This window comes from Phodopus roborovskii, unplaced genomic scaffold, assembly GCF_943737965.1.
Source record: "Phodopus roborovskii unplaced genomic scaffold, PHOROB, whole genome shotgun sequence".
Taxonomy (NCBI): Eukaryota; Metazoa; Chordata; class Mammalia; order Rodentia; family Cricetidae; genus Phodopus; species Phodopus roborovskii.
Window position 1 is genome coordinate 52,840 of NW_026125544.1, and position 27,833 is coordinate 80,672.

At 41.5% G+C, this 27,833-nt stretch overlaps 1 protein-coding gene across 1 annotated transcript in view; it reads right to left on the reverse strand.

The window, feature by feature from the left end:
• The window catches only part of LOC127216397 (chondroitin sulfate N-acetylgalactosaminyltransferase 1-like), a gene marked incomplete at its 3' end in the record, with an annotated part of 51,839 nt that extends 42,883 nt beyond the window's left edge, over positions 1–8,956 (reverse strand). The window contains 1 exon segment of the mRNA XM_051177044.1: positions 8,210–8,956. Coding sequence (XP_051033001.1) covers positions 8,210–8,843 — 634 coding nt within the window.
• Between the last annotated feature and the right edge of the window lie 18,877 nt (positions 8,957–27,833).

The window sequence follows — 27,833 nt, forward strand, 5'->3', positions numbered from 1 at the left end:
AAGCCAGAGCCAGGTTCAAAATGACTCTTTTCCCAGAAGCAACATGCATGGCTTAGAAGGCTGAGGAGTGAGCAGCAGGCCTAGCACACCTCTAGCTACACATGTGTATGAAGGTGCTCTTTGTCTATTCCCTAACTGTCATAGCCCACATGTCCTTCCAACCTGTGCCATGCCCCATTCCCTTGTCCTCCATGGAGTTCTCCTGTCAAAGCCTAGTTCTTCCATCTTGGTTCTCCTGGAGTATCACAAATTCCCTTTTAGATTATTCATTCCTCTTCCTCCCTCTTTCCCTCCCTTCTTCTCTCTTTTCTTTCCTCCCTCCCTCTTCTGAGCCTTCTCCTGTCTGCCCTTGTGTCCCTTCCTCTCTTTTATTTGCCTTTATTCCCTTTCCATTCCCTCTTTTTTTCTCCTCTTTTCCTTCCTTTCCTCCCTCTCTTTCCCTTTCCTCCTTCCCGCCCTTCTCCTCCCTCAGTCTCTTCTACTTTCCTCATGACCTCCCCCCTCTCCCTTCTCTTCCTATTTTCTTGTTTTCTGTTTAACAGGGTTAGAACCTATACTAAGAAAGTACTCCTGCACTGAGCCACACCCTACAGTCTCTCAAAACATATTGTTAAGGTAGAAGGTAAGTCAAGAACAGTGAAAGCTCACTACTTTGAAAGTCTCAACGGGAACTAACTTACCTCAAATAAGGATAATAAAATTGCCAATTACAAAATCACATTCTCACCAGTTTCTCAACCTTATAACAAAATGCATGTCTTACACAGGTTGCATGCTTTCCACTTTCCCGAAGGCCAATGGAACTGACCCTCTGCCAACATGTTAGAACCACAGAGTTGATTGTCTTGATACCAGTGCCCTTCCTTCTTTATTATCCCTCCCTACTTTCCCAATGTGAGAGGTAGGATCAGCCACATAGTTGTAAATCTCAAAACAAAATAAAAAGGTAGGGTATCAAACACTTGGGCCACAGCAGTGTATTATTCTAGCATGAGCCCTGTATATGGATTCCTGCCCACTGGAAAGAAACCATAGCTACTTTCCTTTTGACATCAGCACAGGAGGAATTGTTGCACCATGTGTAGTTCTGAATCATTTACCTGCACTTAAGCCTCTTATCTCTAATTCCAGAGTCATTTATCCCTTGTACAGGAAATTAAAGCATCAGCAAACAAATGAGATTGAAGAGCAGTAGAGGGGAGTATGTAAGTGAGGAAGAGAGGAACCTGATCCCTCATAGGCTGGCTCATGACTTAAGAACAGACCAGTGCAGCCGATCCAACAGAACAATATCACAAGGCCTATGCCTTCAATTTCCTGTAGATACTGGCTTAGGACTCTGGAGTATACCCCAAGACCTTATACACTTTGCTTTCATGTTCACCACAGTTCCCCCCCCATGTACCGCCATACCATAAAAATGAGTCAAAGGTCACCCAGGGTGCAGAATCCCCACTATTTCCTGATTCTGCTGCTGGATCCCCAGATGTAGAGCAATTTGTTCCAATGTGTTGTGTATTTCTGACTCAACACCAAGTGGTTAACAAGAAGCATGTCTCTGGTATGAATGCTGAGGGAGGAGCTTCTTTTCTGCCTAGTGTCATCCCTGGCATATAACTTACCAGTAGGTTGCTAAAATACAGACCTAGAGTTAAATTTGATTTGACAAGGCAAGCTTGAGCAAAGTGTCCCCTAGAAGTCACATTGTGACAAACAATCAATGGATCTCTAGAACTCAATAGCTCCCTGAAGTCTTGATTGTAATGGGCAGGTCAGGACTGACTGAACAACCTGCTACAAAGTTATATAGTAACCTCCAAACATACATACATACATACATACATACATACATACATACATACATACATACACCAGGGTACCACTCTCACAGTCAGTTTCATTGCTACAAAAAAAAAAAAAAAAAAAAAAAAAACCTGAAGCAAGATAATTTGTCTTCACAGTGTTGGACTCCTGTAAACTCAGGACCACTCTGCTGCAGGTTCATTATCTGTGGATCCTGCATCCTCTGTGGAGGAATGCTGTGTCCCATATGGTGAAGGTGGAAGGGCAGCTACAGAATGATGCAAAAATCCTCTTTTGTAAAGACCTCAATCACATTCCTGAGCCTTTAGTCCTTCAGTGCCCAAACATCCAAGACTGACACACTGTCAACACCTAAATTTTTGGAGGGGTGAATTCAAACCACAGCACCTTAAAAGTCTTTCTGATGGGTTAGAGTTTGACTAAGTCACACCCCCAATTTGAGTCATTTGAACTCTCTCTCCATGCCACTAACCCTGCAGTAGCAGCAGGCAAGTGATAGAATAACCCTACCATGACAACAGACACTAAATGCTCATGTAGGGTCCCACTGTCATGTATTTGAACTGCAGAAGTTTTTTGTTTTTGTTTTTGTTTTTGTTTTTGTTTTTTTTTTTTTTTTTGGTTTTTCGAGATAGGGTTTCTCAGCTCTCCCTGTCCTCACTCTGTAGAACAGGCTGGCCTTGAACACATAGAGATTCCCCTGCCCCTGCCTCTGCCTCCTAAGTGCTGAGTGCTAGATTAAATGTATGTGCCATCACTGCCCAGCTAGGGTTGCAGAAGATTTAGAAAGATAAATTGCTTTGTGGAATGATGCCAACACATTTGCTACTCTCTTAAAGAAACATGAAATCAAAGACAAATGACAATGGCATGCCATTGTGTCTATCTTCCTCTGAAGGAATAAGTAATAAAATGTAAAGAAATGAGGAGATGAACAGTTAGATATTCCAGTGCAGTAGCTTGATTAAGCCTGATATCCACTTCTCTTCCCAAATGACTGCAAAATGTTAATGCTATTGAATGACAATCCAACAGGCACAAAACTCAGTGCCTGTGAGAAACCCTAAACAGAGATAAGTATTGTTCCTCTTAGATTTTAGAGACAAATAAAAAATCCTATAGATATTAAATATGTAGGCAGATGTGTGATAGTCTCCTTCTGCAAGCTCTGTAGAAGGACAGAGTTATCACAGTAACACCAGATGTCGTGAGTGTTTGTTCTCAATTTCTCACTTTGTAGGGTTAGTGACTTGCCTTTGGTCACCCAACAAGTGGATGCGGGAGCACTCTTCCACCTGAGTCTAGGAAGAGCCTAGGCAAACATGCACAGCAAGTTTCTTATTGACAGAGGCCAAGACATTTCTCAAGGAGCCTAAGGATCTTGTTGTAAGTCACACAGAGCTCATGTCACCTGCCTCATCTTAAGTTTTATACCATGGTTACCTGGAAGCATTCCACCACATAGGATTTTATTATTTCTTTAAATAGTTTGTTGATATGAATATTAAGTGTATCCTGGCCTCAAATGTCTGAACACTTAGTCTCCACTGAGTGGTGCTGTCTCTGGAAGATTGTGGAACCTTTAGTCCAGGGGAAGAAGTGGGTAACTGGAGGAGGGCCTTGAGGAGTCACGCCTCCAGCCTACTTCTGTTTGCTTCTTGCTTCCTGTTCCACTAAAATGTGAGATGAGGGGTATCTACCTGCATCATGGACCTGCCTCCCACCATGCTTCTTCCTAAAGTGTCTGGTAATAGCGACAGGAGAAGGAACTAGTAAACCCACAGGCAACCCATCCTTGCCTGCTAGTTCAGTGCCAGGCAGATTTACTGACTTCGTTTAGAATCTCCTGAGCACACAGAACACTACTGTTTAACTTAATTTCCCATGGATTTTTGCAAAATGACTCCAACTTTGAACCACCAAAATCTCATACATCAGACAAAATCACTTTCTCTCCAATTATGTTTAGAAATGCAAATATTTTTTTAAAAATATATTACTCCTAGCAAAGTCTTTATTCCTGCTCAAACTCATTGTAGAAAACAGATCTCAAATGGACTTTTTCCATTTGCTTTTTTCACTTTGAATAGGTGTAGATGAGAGACAAGTGAGCCAAGACTGAGAGGATGGAGTATAATCGAATCCAACCACTCTCTGCAGCAAGAATCACAATTGGCAACAGTCTTCCAGCTGATTCCATAGTAATAAGAATTGCACTCAATCTTGAGGCAACCTTGTTTTCAATTTGCTTCTTATGTTGAACTTAAATTCTGCTTCCTGCATCTTCTTCTGACTTTAGACTCTTCCCAAATGCCTCTATGATCATAGAAGATGGCCCCCATATTGCTTTGCTATGGATAACAATTTAAAAATCAAATAACCTGAGCTGTTTATACCTATTAGTCACACACAAATAAGAGTGTTTTGTGTTCAGCACATGAGAATAATTGTCTAGACTTACACCAAATTCAGAAGCTACCTGTGACTTGGTCTCCCTAGGACTATCAGCAGTGTTTTATACATAGAACCAACACCAGGCAGCTTGGGTGACAGCATCTTTAACAGTCAGTCAGTCAGATCTCAGAGCAAACAAACCCAGGTTGGTATCTCTGCTGCCTGAGAAGGACTGGCCTTATATACCAAGACCAGATAATGAAAAGCAAGCAGATGGAGATTTCAAAAATGAAGGCAGATTAAAAATCAAAAGGGTAAACTTTCCAAGCTGCAGGCATTGATTTGTAATCAAGTTCTTTTCAAATTGCTTTGTATATGGGCAGCAATCCATAGCATACTCACGGGAGCATAGCATAGTAGTGGTTTCTTTAAAATGATGTTTAATGATATCCCTCAAGGGTCAGCTAGTAAAATAATACATAAACCTCATAAACTACAAAGCACCATCAAATGTGATGCTGTCTCATCCTAGCCTGAACTCTTACTGAATGCTCATCATGTGTTTATTTTTACACTAGCTAGTGGCTAGAGATGTGCTGTCTTTGTTGTATCTAAGTACATGAATTACAAAAATCATCTCACCAGATGACTGATCATGTAAGTGATTTCTTTACCTGCTTCTAAGTGTGTGAAAAATTATTCTATATTAAAAGTTCATGAATTTATGGCTCAGATATAAAGTTAAAAAAAATCTCAAGGTAGTCAAGTGCATAAAGGGGCAAAAGAAATAGCAGAGGATTGTATGTGTGTGCATACACACACACATGGGCACACATATGCATGTGTGCATAGGTAAGCATGTGTGTGTAGCTTGCATATGTAGGTGCATATGTGGCTAATATGTATAGGTGTGTTCATGTAGAGGACAGGGTCTGTCACTGGTCTGGAGCTTGCCAGGTATTCCTGGCTAGCTGGCTAGTGAGCACCAGTGATGTGTCTGTGTCCACCTCCCTAGAACTGGGATTACAAGTGTGCACCACCACACTTGGCTTTGCATGTAGTGGTAGGGTGGAGTCCTAGGCAAATGAAGGCAGGTCCTTATGCTTTCAGTGCAAACACTTGACTATTTTAGCTCTCATCCCTGCCTGGGAGAATTTTTGACTGAAGAGAAACAGTCTTTCCTGGAGGCAATGGCATAGTTTCCAAATAGAAAAGGTAACAACTAAAAAGACACAGGTGTATTTCTGGCCATGTTGAAGATTTTATCCAGACATAGAGTAATGGAACTAAATGCTTTCAAAAGCTTGTTCCAGATTAGTAGATGTTCCTGAACCAGTAATAATGTATCAATTAAGATGATACCAATGAGTCTTCCCAGAAAGTAGACAAGAAGAGTGTCTCCTAAAGAATCAGACACAAACACAATCAGGCCCAGACTGCCTTGTGCCCATGAAAGAAGTGAACATCTCCTCTCACTTCCATTAGTGATGGCAATCTATACGTGACACTGGTTAAGGATGTACACTCAAGGCTCAGTCGTGGGTGCAAGTCCTGGCTATGTCTGTAGTACCAGCCTTTCCCTTAGTAAGTAAGTACTTCCTTTTCCTTGTCCCATAACAGGGTCCTACTGAACACAAAATGTACACAAAACATGCTTCCAACAGGGTCTGGCACTTGTAAATGCCTTGCTCTGTGCTTTCTTCTGGGTCTTACAGCCCAATCCAATTACTAGAATTGTCTATGGTAAAGGGCACAATGAAATTACTTATATATTCTATTTAGGTCTCTTTTAACTCTTTTCTTTTGTGGGGGCGAGTGGATGTATGATAATGTGCACACATGAGCTTGTATGTGGAAACCAGAGGATGACAATGGGTGTCTTCTCAGTTGTTCACCAACTGATTTCCTTCTACAATGTCTTTTACTAAAACTGTGAGCTGCCTATCTTGGTGTGGAGAATCTGAACTCCCAAGTTTTCACACTTTCCAGGCAAGCCCTTTACTGACTAAGACAGAGCAACTAAACTGTATTTATGGTAGTTTCCAAGAGAAAGTGAGGAGAAGCATGATGGGAGATGTCATTCTGTATATGTTTCTCATACTGGTTAATAATAAAGCACTGTTGGCCAATAGGAAAGGAAGATAGGAGGGACTAGGAGACAAGGAGGAAATAGGAAGTAGGAAGGAGGAGTGAAGATGGAGAGTCTGAAGAAAGCAGTATGCCGCCGGCTCCCTGGTAAGAGAAATACATAGATCAGCAGAAATGGGATAATAATTAAAGGCAGAGCTAGCCGATAAGAAACAAGTAACCAGGCCAACAGTATTGTATCAAATACAGAGTCTCTGTGTATTATTTGGGGCTGGCGGCGTGGCGGCAGGACAAGACCAGTGGCAGCAGGCGGAAAAAACCGTACTCGTTACAAATGGCGCCCAACGTGGGGCAAGCAAGGTTTCTTGGTAGCAGCATTTTTCTGGGTTGGACTCTGACTTGCTAGAGACAAGCAGATATTCGCGAGGCTCCTTTAAGGGAAGGTTCCTGACTCAGCATAAACGGCAAAAATCCGCACAGCTTTTAAATAACTCTGCTAACAGTTTATTGGTGTGTATGAGAGATGGCAATGGCAGTGACCACATCTCCAAGCCGGCGGCGTCCAGCTCTCTCCTGACTCTCCATCTTGACTCCTCCTTACTACTTCCTATTTCCTCCTTGTCTCCTAGTCCCTCCTATCTTCCTTTCCTATTGGCCAACAGTGCTTTATTATTAACCAGTATGAGAAACATATACAGAATGACATCTCCCATCATCTCCTCTTTTCTGTTTAAATAAAAAGAAGGGGTTTAACCTTAACACAGCAAAATATATAACACAATGGTAACACCAAAAAGGAAGATGGACATTAAAGAAACACATTATGGAGTTTACTTCCATTATGGCAAGACTAGCCATTTGGACAAGATACTCCTCTTGTCTGGACTGTTTGACTTTGTGATGTATAAACTGGACATGCAGGACCCACAGGAAAGTGACTTCTGATACAAGATGGACATTGCTACAGAGTTCCTGCTTCATGGAAGAATCTGCCAGACAGTCTGCAGGACACAGAGAAAAGTGACTGACAAACTGCCAATACAAGAAGACAGTTTAAAGTTTCCTGCTTTGCTGAAGAGTCTGCCAGACACACTATGGCCTATGGGCTGAAGATGGAAGATTACAAAAGAACTTCGGGTGACCAGGCAGTGAGTTGTCTCTGTCATTTCTAGAGTTTATATACTATCCTTCTGTGGTCTTTGATGGAGTTGAAGACAGATAGTTATGGTTATCGTTTTCCTTAGTTAGGTTTACAGATAAGTTACAAATAGGACTTTGGACTCACAAATATAGGATAGATGATAGAATAGTTTCTTTTAATCTTGATAAATGTTAATGGACTAAATATTGTTAACTGTGATTCTTATTTGATAACTCTTATGTAATATATTTTGCTATGCTAAGGTTAAAACCCTTCTTTTTATTTAGACAGAAAAGAGGAGATGATGGGAGATGTCATTCTGTATATGTTTCTCATACTGGTTAATAATAAAGCACTGTTGGCCAATAGGAAAGGAAGATAGGAGGGACTAGGAGACAAGGAGGAAATAGGAAGTAGGAAGGAGGAGTGAAGATGGAGAGTCTGAAGAAAGCAGTATGCCGCCGGCTCCCTGGTAAGAGAAATACATAGATCAGCAGAAATGGGATAATAATTAAAGGCAGAGCTAGCCGATAAGAAACAAGTAACCGGGCCAACAGTATTGTATCAAATACAGAGTCTCTGTGTATTATTTGGGGCTGGCGGCGTGGCAGCAGGACAAGACCAGTGGCAGCAGGCGGAAAAAACCGTACTCGTTACAGAAGCAAGTGCTTCTGATAAAAGAAACTACAACACACCTTTGGTATCTCCCTCACAAAACACTTCAATCCCTGTCCCACACCCTCAAAATACATGCATGCCAACCTTCTATGAAGTCTGCAGCTGTGTAAGGACGCTGGTGTGGGCTGCTTTCCTCAGGGCTGTTCAGACTCTCCAGAGCAAATTCGATGGCTTCCACCAGCTCATCTCGCTTGTCTTTCCTCACAGGCTTCTCCTCAGGGTGGCGAGTCAGGCCAGTCTCCAGCTGATACACTTTTTGCAGGGTGAAGCTATCAAAAGGCACGGCAGCGTATTCTGTGGCCAGTTTGATACCCGCATGTACCTCAGCCTTGTCCACCTGCCCACGCAGGAAGGCCAGCAGATCGGCCTGGGCTTTTGGTGCAGGGTCCCAGCCTGAGCGCAGACCAGTGGCATCGCTGGCCTGGTCCAGCCCGCTGCGGAGCTGTTCACTGTGTGCCTGCAGTTCATCCTTGAGCTGTGCGATCTGCCGCTTAAGGCTGTTCACGTAGTTGCGATGCTGTTCTTCACGCTCTTGCAGCACCGCTTGGTAGCCATCTTTGCCTGTGGGGCCATTGGCCCAGGGCAGTCCCTTTTGCTCCTGGTCGCCTTTTGGGGTGCAAGCTAACATGTAGAGGACAGAGATGGCACAGCAAAGCAGTACCAGCACAATCACCACCCGAGAAATCCACCCCAGCAGCCCACGGCGGACCATTCTCATTCAGGTGCAGGCCATGTGTCCAGCACGTGCAGCATCCCAGGAAGCCAGAAAGGCCCCATACAAGGGCTTTCCTGGTTAGATCACAGTGCCTCTGAAGCTCCCTGGACCAATTATATCCATTTCCTTCTAGAATGTGGCCTGCCTTTAGATGTCAACCATGACACAAGACCACTCTCCTGTTTCCAAGAGAAGATCTTCCAGGCAGAAACAATCAGTCAAATGGAACCTCATTTGTTCCCATCGTTGTCCTCCTGACATGCCAAGGATGAGGGGGAACCTGAGAAGACACAAAGGACAGGTACCCTTAGTGTTTTATTCAGTCTTTAACATTTTACATACAGGATCCCTTTCTATCTGAGAAAGTTTCACTTGATCCAAAGCACATAAATATTTAAAATGAGCACACAAGTCAAATACTTAGTCACCACAAAACATACATTTCTTTTAAATATAATTGCCACATTTATTGAAGAATAAGCAGATGTGTGTGGTGATATATTGTTTATGATCTAATAAAGACACTGAAGATCAGAGAAGCACAACATCCAAGCCACCAGAAAGCTCTTACCTCTGCCAAGGCTGGAAGGGGTATCCTGTCCTCAATGTGACTGTAAATTCTGAATGCCCTACTACTATTTTTATATACCTCTCTAGAGCTGGGGTTAAAGGTGTGAGCTCTAGTTCTCTTTTAGACTGATTCACTCTCGTGTTGTCCTGGGTGGCTTTGAACTCACAGAGATCCATCTGCCTTTGTCTCCTGAGTCCTGGGATTAAATGTTTGTGCCACCACTGCCTAGCTTCTGTGGCTGTGGCTGGCTTTGCATTCTGATCTTCTGGCAAGCTGTATCAGATCATAAGTGAGATTTCATCGCAGATGAGCATATTAATGAGTTCCATGTGATTAGTGTACATAATTCAACTTGGTGGAATTTGGTACTACAGGATGGAAAACTCATGTTCATCATTTTGTAGAACTGGTTCTATAATCACTGATGCTAAGTAAAGCGCTTTGCATAAATGTATAATGAAAACCAGTAGAAGCCTGTTTAAAGCTTTTTCAGAAATTTGCTGAAAATGCTGTCCTGATCCAAAGTCAACATTTGTTTAGCCTTTATTTATGAAAACCTAGTGGAAAACTCATATAGAATATATTTAATCCAAATATTTCAACAAAATCAAATCCAAGATACACCAATTTCATACTTACATTCTGAGGAACAGCAGAAGGAAAAATACTAAAAGACTTTGTTTACTACAATCAAGCCAACATATATCGACAAGAGTGGAAAATTTTGCATATTCAATAAATACACTGCAGTTCATAACATAATTCTGGGCTGAGATGTTTTGGGTATTCACTGTTGTTTTTTGGTGTAACAGTATGTGCAGTGCAAAGTGCACGTGTTTTGTCTTAAGAATCAAGGCTTCCATGAAGTGTTCCAGTGCAGCTTGGGTCAGTACTGCTAGAAACACTTAGATTCACTGGGCATTTGATTTCAAAGTCATTTTTCTCTCTGCATGTCTAGAAATCTTACAGTTGCTGAATTTCTCATGAACCCCACATTCAGTTCCATGAAATTGCAATTCACTGTGTAAGACTCTGAAGTCCCATTCACTATGACAATCAATAGTCAATTGGCTCCCCACTCCTACAACAATATTTATGGAAATTGTTTACAGCAGATACTTAAGTATAAGTGTATCTGTAAATCATAACACAAAGTGCATCAAAGGGAACCTAAAAAGATTGGGTAGGAATCATTGCTAAATACAAACAGTACTTCTGCTGAGAATGGAGACTGATGTATTGACTCATCTCTGTTTTTCAGTATATTGTAATTCTTCATGGAGATACATACTGGAGTGCTCCAAAGCAAAACTTCGATGTCACTGAACTCACTGGTAGCAGATTTCTCCACCAGTGCTGGCTAGTAGCCACATGTGGATACCTGTACGCTAGCTGTCCTCTGGAGCAGGCCTAAGGGCCATCAGAATAGATGCTGAGCTTTCTGAATAAGTAAAGAAGTATCCAGAAGTTTAAATACAGAAGTACAAAGTGCTGATGGTAACACAGTCAAAGGAATCTGTGACAAAGATCTCGCCAAATCTCTAATAACACCTGCAAGTGGCAAAGAGGACTCTACCACAGAAAGGGATGGGTTAGGAGAGAAGAGATGAGATGCTGACTCTTCTGGCTTATACGAGGACTTATGTGTCTTGCTTAGTCATCAGTAGATCTTAGAATGACCACACCCCAACATTCAATCCTTGTAATAAAGGAGGAGCAAGCCAGACTCAAGTCTCCATGTCCCAAAGGCTACTCTTCCTCCCTCCTCTACCACAGACAGCACCCTTGACACAATAGTTTGATTTAGACCATCCTAGTCATTATAGCCATAAATTAATCAATAAACCAATAAAAAGGATCAAATAAATATTTTTGTTTAGGAATATTTTCATAGACCCTTCCTGGTATTTTTACATACAAGGTATCTTAAAGTCAAGGAGGATCTGCACTCTGCCGTTTTATGAAAATGACATTTTAAATAATACCTATATGGTGAAATTGCTTTTTACAATATTTGTGCTCAACCTCAGCAGTCTAGAATCTGGTCTAATAATTACTTCTTTTCTTAATATTGTGCCCCAGTCTTTATGAGAAGAAATTGCAACTACAGATCCTCTGGTACAAAGAGATTCCACTGCCATTCTCTGACTCAGGATATGGTGATGATCCAGGCTCACTGGCCCATCCTGAATGTATCATGCACTTGGTGCATTTGATGTTCATACAGAGAAAGCCCTCTTGCACTGCCCAGGAGACAAGCCTCTTACTAATGTCCCCACACCACCAAAATTGTTTATTGCTCCACTTTGTGTAAAAGTTTAATATATAATGTTTTGTCTCTGATATATTCTCTAGAATTTCTCTGGCCCCAGGGAGTCTTTCAACTATCATTTAGAACAATACATAATTATTAGTACAAGGTTTAAAGTGCATGCTTGCCCTTGGAAGCCTTTTATGTCTGATGAAAATCTCAGGATTTGTATAATTACTATAATTCTGTGATTAAAACCATCTTGGTTTTGATGCTCAGGCACCTTGCTGTTTTTAATGAAATCTCTCAGACTAGCTCATTGTAGCCAAGTAGTAAATTGTCAATGAGGACATGTTATCATATTAGTCTGCCATTTTAAAGACTTTTATTTTAAATACGTTGTCATTACAGACAAAATAAAAAATCAAAAACAAAGAAACAGAACATTCAACACAATTTATTGTGCTGTAGTAACTTAAGAGATACCATCATGTTAACAAATTTTAATGAAATAAATGTTACATTTGCATAATGGATTGAAGTCATCATGCTGCTTTAACCAAGGCAATGCAATAAGACTATGGTTAAGAAAATTAAAACTAGGGCTGTGGTGGTGAATTCCTTTAATCCTAGCACTCTGTAGGCAGAAGCAGGCAGATCTCTGTGTTTGAGTTCAGCCTTGTCTACAGTGAGTTCCAGGACAGCCAGGGCTATGTAGAGAGACCCTGTCTCAAACAACAACAACAAAGGTTAGCAGAAAATTAAAACTATAGGCTATCAATTATACCCATAAGTGCTTTGATTACAAGGATTGGGGTTGGCAGTGAGATGACTCAGTGGGTAAAGGCTCCTTCTGTCAACCCTGGAAGTTAGGGGATCCTAAACTTCATACAGGAATACAGAGAACACAGGTGCCTGACCAATCCTATGCAAAAATAATGGTGCCTGAGTTATTGAAACATGTTCTGGCATAGGCATAGTCATGCAGGACATGGAACATGAATTGAACTCAGAAATAACCACTCACAACTATGGACTGCAAATTTTTGACAAAAATTGTCACAAACATCACTAGAAGCAGCCATCTTATTTAATACATGGTGCTGGCAAAACAGATATTGACATGAGGAAGAAAGAAATTATAACAGTACCTCTCACCCTGTACAAATCAATTCAAAGTAGACATTAAATGAAATTAAATTGAAACCAGAAATTCTGAGATAACTAGAAATAAACATAGAAAACAAAACACAGGTATGGGCAAAACCTTTCTGGATAGAATCCCAAAAGCACAAAAAAAAATAGCCTCAAGAATTGACAACTATTACTACATGAAATTAGAAACTTCTTCACAGCAAAGGAAATTCTCAGCAATGAACAGACTACAGAATGAAGAGCAGACATTTAGGAAGAAAAAAATAGGATGCCAAAAATTGCTGCCAAAGAGTCGGCATTATTTTTTTCTTTGTAAACTATTGGGAACAGACAATGCATCAGAAACAACATTCTGCATCCTTTAACAGACAAAACATTTTCTAATGTTCCTAGGAATCTAATCCGTAATCAAACATAGTAACTAGTGATGGTACAGAGGCCTATAGACAGGTATTTGACTGCTGCAGTCATGAAACACCAATCCTTCATGCTCTTGCTTCTGTGGAAAGCCCAGACATTTTACTTAACCCTACATTGTGTCATGCTTGAGTGGGGGGTCACTTTACCAGCATTTCTGCCTTCAGAAAAGACACACCAGTAAAACACGGGTGAACCAGTGGAGCTGTGGAGATTCAACACAATCTCTGGTCTTGGCAGAGGAGTTGGAGAATTAGATTTAATGTGCATAAAGTGTTTACTGTCTTGCAGATAGAAAGTACCATGTAATTACCAGGGACTACTATACATTCAAGGTGACAGTAAAAATATAGCCTTATGAGATCACAGTCATACTGTGCTATTGTTTAAAATACTTAGACGAGGAACTCGGATTTTCAGTCCCACTAAATCTCTCATGAAATGGGACAGGGAGAGGAGGTGGAGGAAGAAGACAACCCTATCATTAACTGACTTGGGATGCTTGGGTGAAAAGAAGTGGGTACTTGGGTTTTACAATCATCAGAAATCCTTGTATTCATCAGGCTTCTTGCCACTTACAATTTTATATCCGCATTCTCACTGATGGTTTTACCCAGTGCTTTCCCATTCCTGGCTAGCCTTTATGGATGACTCTGAGATGTGCCACATCTTGCCACTGTATTTACCAACTGGGTTGAAGGATACACAGAGCACAATGGCACTCTGATGAGTTTCATTGCTATTCTTATGAGCTCTGAGAGTGGAACTGTTTGAGGGAGGGCTTCTCCATAGTCTCCTGTGAAGTGCGAGAGCCTGTTGAGTAGGACCAGAGCTCTCACACTCAGTATTCTCAGTGAGGATGAGACTCTATCCCCTCCCATTAGAATAACCCTGAGTGATTTATAACTGCAATTCATGGCTAGGGGCTGCTTAAGGAATTGGCAGCTCTTCCTAAGTTTTGAAGACAGACTTTCTGAAGGGCATGATGGGCCTATACCAAGGAATGTAGCAATGGATTGAATTTCTTCAGATGCCAAATAGAAGTTAGACAAAAGTCCTGACAACCCACCGAGACCAAGGAATATCTGGGGGACTTCCCTAGTTCTCTAGTGGGCACAGCAGTGACCCAACAACATTGGTTTTAGTTCCTTCAACTAGGATTATCTCTATATATGAACACAGACAGCCCATCCCCAATAAAATAACAGGTGACAGGCTGGGTAGATGGTTCAGTTGGGAAAGTGCCTTCTGTACAGACATGAAGACTTGAGTCTGATTCCCAGCCCTCAAAGTAAAAACGTTTGGAGGTAGCACTGGGGAGGCATAAACAGGCAGATCTCTGGAACTTGCTGGCCAACCAGCCTAACCTAATTTGTGCATCTCTGGTCCAAGCAAGGGACCTTATATCAAAAAAGTAGATGGATGGCTCCTGACATTCAAGGTTGCTAGTTCTCTGACTAAACAGATTCAGATGCAGATGCATGTGCATGAGCTCTCTCTCTCTCTCTCTTCTCTCTCTCTCTCTCTCTCTCTCACCCACCCACCCACCCACCCACCCACACACACACACACACAGGACAGAGAGAGAGGAAGGAAGAGAGAACAAGTGATTAAATACAAATTCCATCTTCAGCCAGTTTAGAAGCATTTGCAGGAACTGGTGTCTTTGTAAAGATCTGTAATTTGAGCCCCAAACAGACAGATGTCATTAAAACAGATGGAAAATATCAGCTCCACGTTCCGATCTGCTATTATATCAGGTTGAGAATAGTCCTAAGCGGATAAATAAAAATTAATAAAAATGGGAGGAAAATGATAGAAATGATTATTATCTGTTAAAATATGCCAGTGCCCATGGGTACTGCTACCATTCACCTCCCAGGAGATGAAACCAACCAGAGCCTACAAGTTGCCCCAGAGATGCAGTGAATATTAGAATTTCTGTACTCAGGACTGGCATTGCTATCAGGAAAGGTCCTGACATTTCCTTCTCAGTAGACTTTTTGGTCATGAAGGCCGTGTACCATGCAGAACACCTGTAAAAGTCTATTTGTGTCTACAAGAAGCTCACAAATCACAAAGGACTGCTGGACAAACCCTGTGGATAAAATGCTGTCACAGCACACAGAAAAGATGGTAGCTTCATAGAAAGATCAGGTGAGGCAGTGTGAATAATGACAGGCCTTGTGAGTGATAAAAGAACCTATTCAAGGAGATGCAATAAATTCAACAAGACCTCTCCATCCCATGTGCAGGCATGCCAAGACATGGAGGAAAGAAACAGGCAGTGTCTGCTGAATCAGGAAATAGTGGGCCAAAGCCCTAACACCACCATACCAATCACTCCTCTCTGGAGCACACAGCAAGCTCTTTGAGTACAAAGAAGCAAATGAGGCTCCATTAGACTATACACCAAATCACATCTCGTGGATACGGATAAACACAACAACCTGGGAAAGCATGGAAAGGATACTATGAAAGGGTTCCTATCCTTATTCAGAGTTTGCAGATGCTCTCCAAAATGGATATAATCTAACATTGTCAGCTGTGCTTAGACATGAGTCCCCTTCACTTCAGAGCCTCACTTCAATTCATGTATGTGGACTGTGCCAGACATCTTCCAAAATGGCCTTTCTAGAATGTTGCACCCTGGTATTCCTACCACTATCTGGTTTGTCCCAGGTGTACTTGGGTTTTGATGTGAACAACCAGAAAAATGGGGTTAAAAAGGTGGTGTGGAATTTGTTTTATCACGTGTGAACAGACTGCAGCTTCTACTTCTGTATTCACTCTCTCATATTCTCTTTCTCTTTCTCCCCCTCCCTCTCCCCCTTCTTCCCCCTCCCTCCCTTCTTTTCTCTCTCTTCATTTATTCTTCCTTTCTTCTATTCAGGAGACTCTTTGGAACAGAGTATGAGGTGATAAACTGAAACCCAGGCAATACCCAGTGTGGAACTGAGACGGGCCAGCCAGTGGGGATAGATAAGGATTCTGAAGCCGTAGTCAAATTAGGAAATGACAACTTCATGACAACCCCATGAGAGACAAAACCACATCACCAAGCTAAGCAACTACTCCCAAGCTCTTCAGGTTTGTTATGTATAGAGAGGTAATACATAGAATTACAGGCTCTGCTTTGCTCCATCTCTCTACAGGGGACCTTAGGTTCAGGGGGATGTTCTTGCTATGGACTCCACTATCTCCTTCTAGGAGTTCCAACATCTGTGGCTAGGCCACACACCTAGACCAACACCAGGAGCTCATTCATCTTCCCTCCTAACTGACAGGACCAGGACTCAGCTATAAGATGTCTCAAGGGTCTGCCCTGTGAGATTTCCCTGTGCCTAGTCCCTGAGAACTGATTCTCAGCAGACACATAGCCCAGTGGGACCGCCTCACTGCTTACTCCTCTATCACAGACTCCCAAACTTGGAGGTTCCCTCCAGTTCCTCCTCTGTAAGCCCATTTCATTAAATAATGATCCTATATCACTTCTTCATTAATAGATGCAGAACAAGAGAAATGTGGAAAAATAAATTGAGGATGGCTAATCAGAAAATGAAAGTATAGAGATTAATCATGATGATGGCACACACTGCAAAGACACGAAATACTTCTAGCCCTTGAACTTGTCTCCCTCTTTGCTTTTGATTTTTCACTTACTGGTGGATCTTGGTAGAGAAAACTTGCTAGAAGGGGTTCTCTCTATGCAAGTGTCTTCCTTCCTACCCATTGTACCTTCACTCTGGCTTCAGGGAGCTTTGATGAAGTCAGTTGGCGCAGGCTGCAGATATAGAGTCAATAAGGTGCAAAGGCAGAATAACAGGACCTGTTTCCCAGCAGTGCAATGTCTCAGTTGGAGTTGCATGCTGAGTCAGCTGTGAACCCTGGCAGAGGGGTCTGCCTCATTTGCTTCCTCCTCAGTGCCGTGAAGAGCCATCCTGGCACTGAAATAAAGAACCCTTAAAGCAAGGTTTCCTACACCCTCCCAGTTCTCATAATTGTGACCACTTAGTGAGCACTTACTTTGGGCCAGATGTCAGACTAAGCACTTTACAAACATTATCTCATTTAATCCTATGAGGTAAGTCTTATTATCCCAATTAACGATAAGAGAATGGAGGCTTATGGGGATGAAGTGACTTGTTCAAGGTACACAGCCTGGGACAGTAGCCAATCACAGCTCCAGCTGACTCTCAGCCTCAGCTTGTACCCACTAGACTATACTGTTCAACAGCCTTAATAATCCAAACTGCTTGCTGACACATCTTCACTGTAGACCCAATGCACTTCATTTTCCTAGTTTCTGAACTGTGGTGAAACTTTCCATTTACAAGCATAGATAGCAACTCAAACGAGAGAAGAGATGTTTCTCTAGCTTAAACTCTTTGCTTCCTAGTCAGCTGTGACTCACATTTCCATTTTTGTCACTGGCTATCAAAATCACACTCCTAACACTGTATATTAAGGCATATCAGTGTGAGCCTTTTTTGTTATTGTTGTTCCATGATTGGACCCAGGACATGATGTCTGCAGCATTCAAGTGTTCCTGAGCAAAGGCCAGAAGATTATACATGCATATCAAGTTTAAGACATCTTAATTAAAAGGTGCCCTGGCAAGTGAAGTCTTTAATCAACTGAGAAGATTCTTCTTTTCAAAGTAAACATCTCTAGATCAGTGAGCATGGTGGCTGGCAGTAATAGGAGTGTTCATATGCTATGCACTATATTCTATCTTTCCTCTTAAGAATCAAGCCATGGCCATGGTCATGCGCCATAATGGCATTTTAGCATCCTTCTTACAGCCTAAGCCTGGTTGGTACTGGGGGAGATATGAGGCAGTCTTGAGATCATGCAACACAATATCCAGAGAAAATCATATTGGTAATTAACAAGGAGGGGACTAATTAAAAGTGAACAATGCTTAGAGGCTAAGCAATGCTCGAAGCTACACAATAAACACAATGGCAATACACAAATTGCAGGTAGAGCTGCTGAGTGCTAAGTATCAGCTACAAGGTGAGGTCAGTGTGAATCATGCCATGCTGTGCTGCACAGGTCTGCAGGCTCTGGGCAAATATTGTCTATTTCATTAAGTGAAAAACAACATAGAAAGAAGCAAAATGGAGCTCTTGCCTTCCAGAAAAAAAAATGTCTTGTCAGCAGAGAGAAGGGAAGGCCCGAGTGTTGACCAAGGGCCTCATATCTCCTAGAACAAAGAAAACTATAGAAAACACTGCTTTAAAGATAAAGAGAAACAAGCTGGCTCAGAGACAAAGAAAGTTACCCAGGGCTCTCTTTGGGAATCTCAGAAAAGGCTTTGGATAGGATAGTTGGTAAAAAGTTGAGCCTCTTGCTTTACCTGGAGCTTCACTACACATTGTGACACCCTCAATGGCAAGCCACTGATCATCATTCTCCATGGCCAAGAGACATATTTAGGTAAGGGATTTGACTTCCTTCCCAAAGCCTGTATGTTCATATCTCGGTTCTCAGATTCCTTACCAAAGCTGGTGTTAGTATCTTGGTTTGGCACTATTGGGAGGAAATAGAACCTTTAAGAGGAAGGGCCTAGTGGGATGACTTCAGAGACAGGAAGTCACATTCTGGAAGGAGATAGTGAAGCCCTGACATGTTCTTCTCTTTGTTCTGCATCCTAGCCATGAGATTAGTGGTTTTATTCCACCATGTGGTCTTGACATGCTATGCTGCCTCAGCACAGCCCCAAAGCAAAGGAACAATCACACATAAACTGATATGTGTAAAACTGTTGACTAAAATCAACTTAGTCAATGAGGTGATGATCTCAGGCATCTATTACAATGACACAAAACTGGCAGCCACATTCCTCATAAGGATGGAAGGCCTTCTGAGTCTAAAATATTACAAAGTCTTTCTGCAGTTGGTTTACACTGTAGAGAGCAGAGAGAACAACTTAGCATATACAGAATTACAAAAAAGAGTAATGTGGGAACATTGTGTGTGTGTGCATGTGTGCATGTGTGCGTGCGTGCGTGTGGTGTGTGTGTGTGTGTGTGTGTGTGTGTGTGTGTGTGTGTGTGTGTGTGTTGTATTCCAAAGAAGGGAAAGAAAGAAGAACAAAAAAAATCCAGAACATCTAGAGAAAGGACAGTCTCCCAAGAGAACAGACAACCAGCTGATATCAGAGTTGGGTAGGGCTTATGCTTTGGCTTAAAGGTGAGTATATGGAACATTTTCCATTTCCAACCTCCATCTTGGGAGCCCTTGGGAAGGACACTCTGCTTGGTGTGAAAACCTGAAAAAGTGGTCTCTTCTGTGGCCACCTAAGAGTCATGTGTGTTTCTTTTCTAGGGGTAGCATCTAGCATCCCATTCCCCATATGACATCAGTTAGCTCTTTGGTCCCTATTTCCACACCCCAAAGAAAACCAACAGGAAGCACCCCAAGATGAAGAAGGTCATACCCACCCACATGGACACTTGGAAAAGTTGTGTTAGCTAAGTGAAGGTTAAGAATGAAACCATTACTGTTAGTCAAGACAAAATAAATAACCTAACTTCTCCAACTTCTCCCTTCCCTTTTTACAAGGTAGTCATCAGCACACAAAGGAGGGACTTTCTTTTGGGAAGGTGGTGGTTATATAAGAGGAGTAGAGAAAGTGTACATCTTGCAGAATTATTTTAGAAACTCATAAAATGATTCCAACAAAGCCACCTCTCTTTGTACCATATCGCTGAGAATGGAAACAGAGTCAAAATGTAGAAAAATAATGCTGGGCAGTGGTGGTACATGCCTTTAATCCCAGAATTTGAAAGGCAGAAGCTCGTAGATTTCTGAGTTTGAGGTCAGCCTGATCTACAGAGCAGTTCCAGGACAGCCAGGGCTACATAGAGAAACCCTGTTTTGAAAAACAAAAAAAGTAAAATAAATAAATAAGTAGTAGAAAATATTGGAAGCCTAACAACAAATAAATGCATCTTACACTCCTCTTTCATAAAATTTAATATTGTTTATTAATGTCATGGTTCCAACCCACCCAACCCAAGTGTCTTTCCTGGTATTGCCTGTGCTGCCTTCAGTGTCTCACACTCAAGACCTGTTACTAAACCCTCAGAGAGCAATAATTATGATATTAGCTAAAAACATTTCAGAGTATTGTGGTTGTAAACAGCTTTCAGAAATAGAAGTTATTGTTTGCATGCCCAAAGAGATTGCATAAAGCATGAATTTAATATATATTTGCTTTCTAACTCAATACTATTCAGCATTTCCCAAATGTGTTCTCTCTGCATTGACCTTTGGACACTGGATGCACTTACTGCCAGCTTCACCTTCCTGGCTATGAAAGATGGCCTAGAAGGCAGGATGACCAATCAAGAAAGAGATGGAGTATAAGGGGCAATAGGGATGCAGTGTGAAAGGTTTATAGCAAAGGACTTTTATACTGTGGTGGGAATCTAACCTCACAGGAGGCAATTTGCTAGCATCTTAATTTTTAACCTCAACAGGATTAGAATTGACTTTTTGCACGTGGACAGTATGAGAATAAATTATAGACTGGCATTAGGAATAGCGTATCTGTGATCATTACACCATTACTGATAAGTAAAGATTTGAGTCAAGGCAATAGGACCAAAGAAGAGGGGAGATGGAGGTTCAGGAGGTATTTCTTGAATACTGTATTAGTTACTTTTATACTTCTGCCATGAATAAATAAATAGGAGAAAGAGTTTATTCAGGTTTATGGTCGCAGAGGGGTAAGAATCAGTTATGGCAAGAAGACAAGGCAACAAACACAGCAGGCATGGCAGGCTGGTACAGGAGCTGAGGGCTCACATCCTTTACTATAAGCATGGAGCAGAAACAATAAAGTGGGAGTAGGGCAGAGTCTTAAACTTTCCAACCCTGCCCCGGTGACATGGTTCTTCCTTCAATGAGGCTCATTCTTCAAACTATCTGTCTAGGTAAGCACCTGCTTTTCCAATTCCTGACACTAAACAAAACTTCCTATGTCAATCTGTGGTTTGCTAAGTACTTGCATATCTTTGATATCCTTTATATTGGGATACAGTTCAGTGGTTGAGCAGGCTTCCTGGGGTCAGGCCTCATGAGACCTACCTCATTTGGTTTCTTTCAGCCTTTGTCTCCCAATACAACATGGCCTTCCCAGAAGAGGTTTTGTGTTGAAAACTAAGATAGTGCATGCTAAGTACTTGTCCTAGCCATTAAAACAAATTTGATTTTACATCAGTGGGAACAAACTTGGTCAAACAGTGTAAGAGAGAGATCAGAACAGCATGTCATCAGAATGAAGATTGTGTAAAGTGACAGAGCTGGGTAAAAGCACAATGGCCACCGGAACCCCAAACTCAAGACCCTGTCCCTGACCTCTAAATTGCACCTTAGAATCTAAATTAAACATTTCACCTTCTCTATTCACTGGTTCCTTGACTGTGGATTCAAACAATAGACTGAAAATATTCTTTAAAACTTATGCTTGTTTTGAACATGTACATATTACTTTTACTTATTCTTAGTCCCTAATCTAGAAAAACTATTTAAATAACACATTGTACTAGGTATTATGAATATGAATGATCTAGAAATTATTTAAAATATAATGGAAGATATTTATTAGATGTAAAATGTGATGCCATTTTATAAAAGGGACATGAGCATCTCCAAAGTTTATCATCATCCAGGACCCTGAAGTTAACATCCTACTGATGGAGAAGTGTAAGTCATAACCTTAGCTTCCCCAACCCTAGTTCATTTTTAAAAGAGAAAATGGAAGGAATGGAAGGGAAGGAGAACAGTAAAAGGAAGAGGAAAGGAGAGGGCAGGAAATTTTCTTTTGGTTAAAGATCAAAGGGAGTCTTAGGGAGTTTCAGGGAGAAAGACAGAGGGAAGGTAAAGAGTTAATCTAAAAGTTCCCCTCATATTCCTATTTGAACAGAATGGCACCTGGGAGATGAAAACAACCATGGACATGAAGGTGCCTGGCATGGAGGTGGGCACAGTGGACATCAGAACAATATATGTTATGGCTGTAGGCATGTGGCTGTAAGCATCAAAGCATCAGGCAAGTTTCTCTGTACCCGAGGACTCATCAGAAGCCTAGGCATGAGTCCACTGACCGCTATCCAGCAGGAGCAGTAGACTCACACATAATACTTGGGTGAGATCTCAAAGTTTCCAGAGTACTTCTGTGCTGCAATTTGTCAGCTGGTCAGCTGGCATGATTGATTCACCCATGTTCTGACTTCAGCTACTGCTACTGCACATATTCCCAGGGTTCAGAACAACCTTAAGCATTCCCAACTAAGCACTAAGCATTTAGATGTGTGCAGGAAAGGAAAGGATGCTTTGACCTCTTCTTTTGACAGCATGACACCCTCTTGTAATGGGTCTTACTGAAAAGCTTCTTCTCAGGGTGAGCATAAAATGCTTCTATATGAAAAATAAAATTGGAATATGGTCCTTTGATTAGACACATGAAACTGCAATGATTGCTGAAATTAGAACTGCATTGGAATAATCTCCAAGGAACAAAATAATGAAACATTCTATCCCATGCTGGAGTGACTAACCATGTAGCAGGAAGCTGTGGAAAGCAAGAGACAGGCCTTTGAAGCCTCCACATGCTCAGTAACCCCCACCCCACTTACAAGAAAGATTCTATGCAGGATTGTGTGTGTGAGAGTGCATGTGCACACACACACATGCATGTAAATGTAAATGCATGTGTGTGTTTACACAATTGTACATGTGTAGAGACAGTCTTGGTCATAATTCCTAGGGTGTTTTCTGAGACAAAGTCTCTCACTGGCCTAGAATCTACCAAATAGTCCAGAGAGACCTAAAGATCAACCCCTCCCCAACTCCCCTGTGCTAGAATTACAAGTGCATGATGCTATGCATGGCTTTTTTAAAATAAAAGTTTGGGGATCAAACTTAGATCCTTATGCTTGCAAGGCAAGAGCTATCCCCCCAGCCCAAGCATGTGGGATTCCTATACAGAGCATATGTAAGGTAGTGCAGCGGTGTCACTATGAAGTATCTTTTCTCAAATCCAGGTTATGTGATAGTAAACAAGCCACGTCCAACTGACTACCAAATACGTACCAAATGCTTACTGTGTAAAAAGGGCCATGTTGAACTAAAAGATCAGAGGAGTTTCCATGGGTTTTATTAAAGTGCTCATTTTGATTAGATAGACATGGGGACCTAAGGTGCTGTACATCTATCTTCCATTGTCATTCAATTCTTAATAAAACACAGGGAAATCTAAAAATCCACCATCTTATTGACCAGATCATTTTTTCCTCTGTTTTTTCCTGGTTTGACTTGTCTCTTAGCTATCAAACCTTTTTTATATGCCCTCAGGGAATGTTGAAAATACACTGGGCTTGGTGCAGTCCCTTCCACTTTATTATTTTTTAATATGAGCTTCTTCTCTGTAGAAAGAAAAGGTGAGACATTTTCTCCCTAGAAGCAACTTAATGGGTCTCAAGACTGATATAAGGGCAGTTATCCTGTAGAGTAGTGATTCCGAGAAGGCTTCAGATTTTAATGAACATCATTTAATCTCCATTAAGAGCTTTACAATGAGATCAAGAGTTTTAGATGCTCCCTTAGCCAGAAAGGACTAACCAAGGTGTCACTGAAGTCCCTTACATGTTTACTTCCTTTGTTCTGACTCAGTGATATGACTAACATAAGTAACATCCTATGGGAGTGTGACTTTGACAGACAGCCCAGAAACCCATGTCAGGAACCAAATGGAAGGTTCTGTAAAAGAACACAAAGAGATTTCCCCCACCATGACACACAGCCTGTGCCATGACAAGGCCTTGTTCATCTAGAAACAACACAGCAGATCACTTCCTAGGCCTCCGGGTTGCACACTGTTCACAGACTTCTGTATCTTCACACTAGTGTTTCAATAAAACAGGGTTACACCTTCAGTACAGAGACTATGTACTTTGTCTAACTTACTTGCCAGGCAAAGGACTCTTCCTGAGCACCCAATCTTAGTGATAATGCTATGAGAAGTTTGCTAGGTTTCCTTAAACAACCATGCAAAAGCTTTCCAGAGTTCAAGTGCCACCCCAGCTGTTGTCTTCACTGTGACTGACACCACAAATCTGCAGACATTTCAAAGGACCCCCAGCTTGAGAAAAACATGAAAGCTGATAATCAGAGGGACTGAGGGGGTCCTTATTTACATACATTGCAAACAATGATCTGTTCTCAGATCAACACTCTGTCTTCCTCTCCCAGCTGCCTACTCCTGACAATTACCCTTATATATTCTCTGCCTATGCCTTGCTTCCTCTTTAGACTGACTAGCTGTTCCCCTGCCCAGAAGTCCACATTGACTCTACCTGCCTCCTCTTTTGCTTGCTGAGGAACACTGTCAGTGCCCATCAAACAGTTCTGGTGTTTGCATCAAACAGAGCTACCTACAAGGTCAAATTTAGGAAGGTGACAGGAGGCATTTAGGGTGTGGTTTTATCATTCTATTTCATTTATAATATTCATAGGAACAGGAAAGTCAAATGAGGCATGAAAAGGAAGGACCTTTTCACTGTCCAGTGTCCAATTAATATATAATTATTTCTAAATAAAGGTCTTTTGAAAGTATAGTGTAAGCTGAGCATGGTGGCACACACCTTTAAACCCAGCACTTAGAAGTCAGAGTTAGAGGCCAGACTAGTCTACATAGTGAGTTACAGAACATCCAGGACTACACAGAGAAACCCTGTCTCAAAATAAATAAATACAAAGAAGAAGAGCAGGATAGAAACATCTGCCCTACTCTGTAAACCAAGCATGGCCAGATCTCACCTTGTACTATACTTCATCCAGACTCATCTCCTTCACAAAATCCAGCTAGGTGTAGAGAAAATAGCACAGGGCTGGAAAGCAGGAGTCCTGGTTCCCATCTCAGAGTCTGACATTTCCTTAAATTCAAGGAGGGGTAGAAAAGCCATGATTTGTAGATGAAATTTATAGGTAAAATGGAAAAAATGTGTGTTTCACTGAGAAAGATATTGCTGAAGTCATTAAAAGTCATGGCCAAAATAAAAACCAACTTTCTGAAAATATATAATTTATGAGGAAAAGCACAGCTCGGCTCACCTAACATCAGTCTCAATACTTTTGAAAAAATGTATTTTCTTAGTAAAGCAAAATGCAAACATACAACATACTTGGCTTAATATTTTTATTAAAAGATCAAATTCCTGGTTATTTTAGGACTAGGAAAATTCTAGCAGAAATCCTTAGATAAAGCCAGCTAGATGACTCGCCAGGTAAAGGTGCTTGCTTGTCACTGATGTCTGACAACCCGGGTTAGATCCTGGGACCCATGTGATAGAAAGAGACAACCAACTCCCAAAAGTTGTCCTCTGGCCGCTGTACACATGTCATAGTGCACATGCAAACATGCATACATACACTCACACAGAGAGAGAAGAGAGAGATCCTTAGACATCAAGATGTTTAACTAGCATTGACTAATGACCCACTTAAGGCCAGGTCTCATTAAGAGGTGAGATGTGTGTGTGTGTGTGTGTGTGTGTGTGTGTGTGTGTGTGTGTGTGGTATATGTATGTTATGTATTTATGCTGGAGACACTGGTTTCAGTACATGAAGCATACTGGGATAAGGTTGCTGAACTTGAGAGTTTAAAGTTTGGTGCTAGAAGTGAAGGATAAGTAAACAATTGAGGCTGCTGTGATAACAGAGGAACAAATGGGCTAATGGGGTTACACAGAAGGTACAGTCCATCTTCTCCAGAAGACTTGGAGAAAGCTCTGTGCAAGATTTTATGCAGAAGCAGAAAGGGAAAAGGGACCTCTCTGACAGACAGAATGACCGGATTATGAATGGTGGTGTTATGGAGACATGCAGCAACATCGTGTCTAAGTGACATGTGCCGCTGATCCAGCACAGTGCCATCAGGGAATTGGTACCAGAAACATTAAATTCAGAATATGGATAAGTTGATGAGTCAAGCCGAAGTACCTAGAGATATCTAGGCAGAGAAGAAGGAGCACATCAGAGAAGTCAAGGCTGGAGAGGGATCAAGGGTCAATGGCATGTTGAAACTAGCCAAAAGATGATGTTGGAAGGGTCCACGGGCTACTAGAAAGTGATGGGTAAGTGAGATTCCTCAGCTGTAGAACTTCAATGCCATGGCAAGGAAAGGAGATAAGTGGCAAAGCAAATCAAGAGGAATTTCCAGAGTGATTCTATGTTGCCTTAACTTGGAGTAGTTTTACCAAAACACTGGTAGTGATGCTATCCATGACTGGATGGGGAACTCTGCCAGTTTTGGGGGTCAGCACTTGTGTTCTGTGCTGGTTTGAGTATGCTTCCCACAGGCTCATGTGCTAATTGGGACTCCTGTGCTAAGCATTTAGGGGGAACTTCTATATAAGGTCACAGGGGCATACCATAGAAAGAAATTAACATCGTCCCCCTAGAATTTAGTTATTTCCAAAGCGAGAGATGACAGAGTGAGATAGAGTTACAAAGAAGTGTGTGCGCGCACACACACACACACACACACACACACACACACACACACACACACACACTGTGTGGGGGTGGTAGCAATAAAACATGAGCCTGGACCCTCTTTGGTCCCTTGCTCCTTCTTTCACTGTGTAATTTCTCCTTCCGTCCCCTTCTCCCTGTCTTTTGCCTCTTCCCTTTCTGTTTCTTGCATGCAGATCTGCAGGGTGAAGCTGTCTTCTTTGTGATAGAGCAAGGGGAGTCCTCATGGCACCACACTCATTGGACTTTCAAATAAGAATAGAAAATCAAGTAAGCCGGCTTTCTCTGTGCAGTAGTTTTGTTACAGTAACACGAAACACATTAGGAAGCCCACTTTGCCCCTTACCAGAATCATGTTCTCTATATTAGATGGTATTTCAACACCCTGTGCCTAGACACACCCTCTCAGCTTCTTCAAATCTAAAAAGAAGGGTTGGTGGGGGGGAGCCACACTTGTCATTTATAAGTTGCCCTGACATTCACCACAGGGACACCCTCTCCTACTATTTGATATAAACCATCACCGTAAATATAAACCTTCAGCAAGGTTGCTCTGAGGACATGATTAAAAGGGATAAAATAAGGTCATCTTATAACTTTGTTTGTACATAGACAAAAACAATTGTACATAGACAATTACCAAATACCTTTCAGCTGAAACTATTTTCCTGCTACTTCTTAACTTAGCCACCTAGCTCCCTCATAGATAAGATTTATTGAAAGAAATAATCCTATTTTAAACCTAGAGAAAAATCTCCCCTTTGGGCTTTTCCCCACCAAAGCCCAAATCTAAGCAACAGATTCCTTAACCATGAACTTTGTGAACCTCCATTTTGTGTGTTAACCTAACCTTTGCTACAGGTAATAATCCCTTGTTCTGTGTGGAGAGAAGTAGGAGGCCAGGGAAATGAACAGTTGTTATTAAGATTTTATTTTATAAGCATAGGGGTGAATCTATGGTGTTGCATTTATTAATAAAAACATTAAGAATGAAAATTGTAACAATACACTTACAGAATGGATGCAATAGAAAGAACTGTCTAATGTGGCT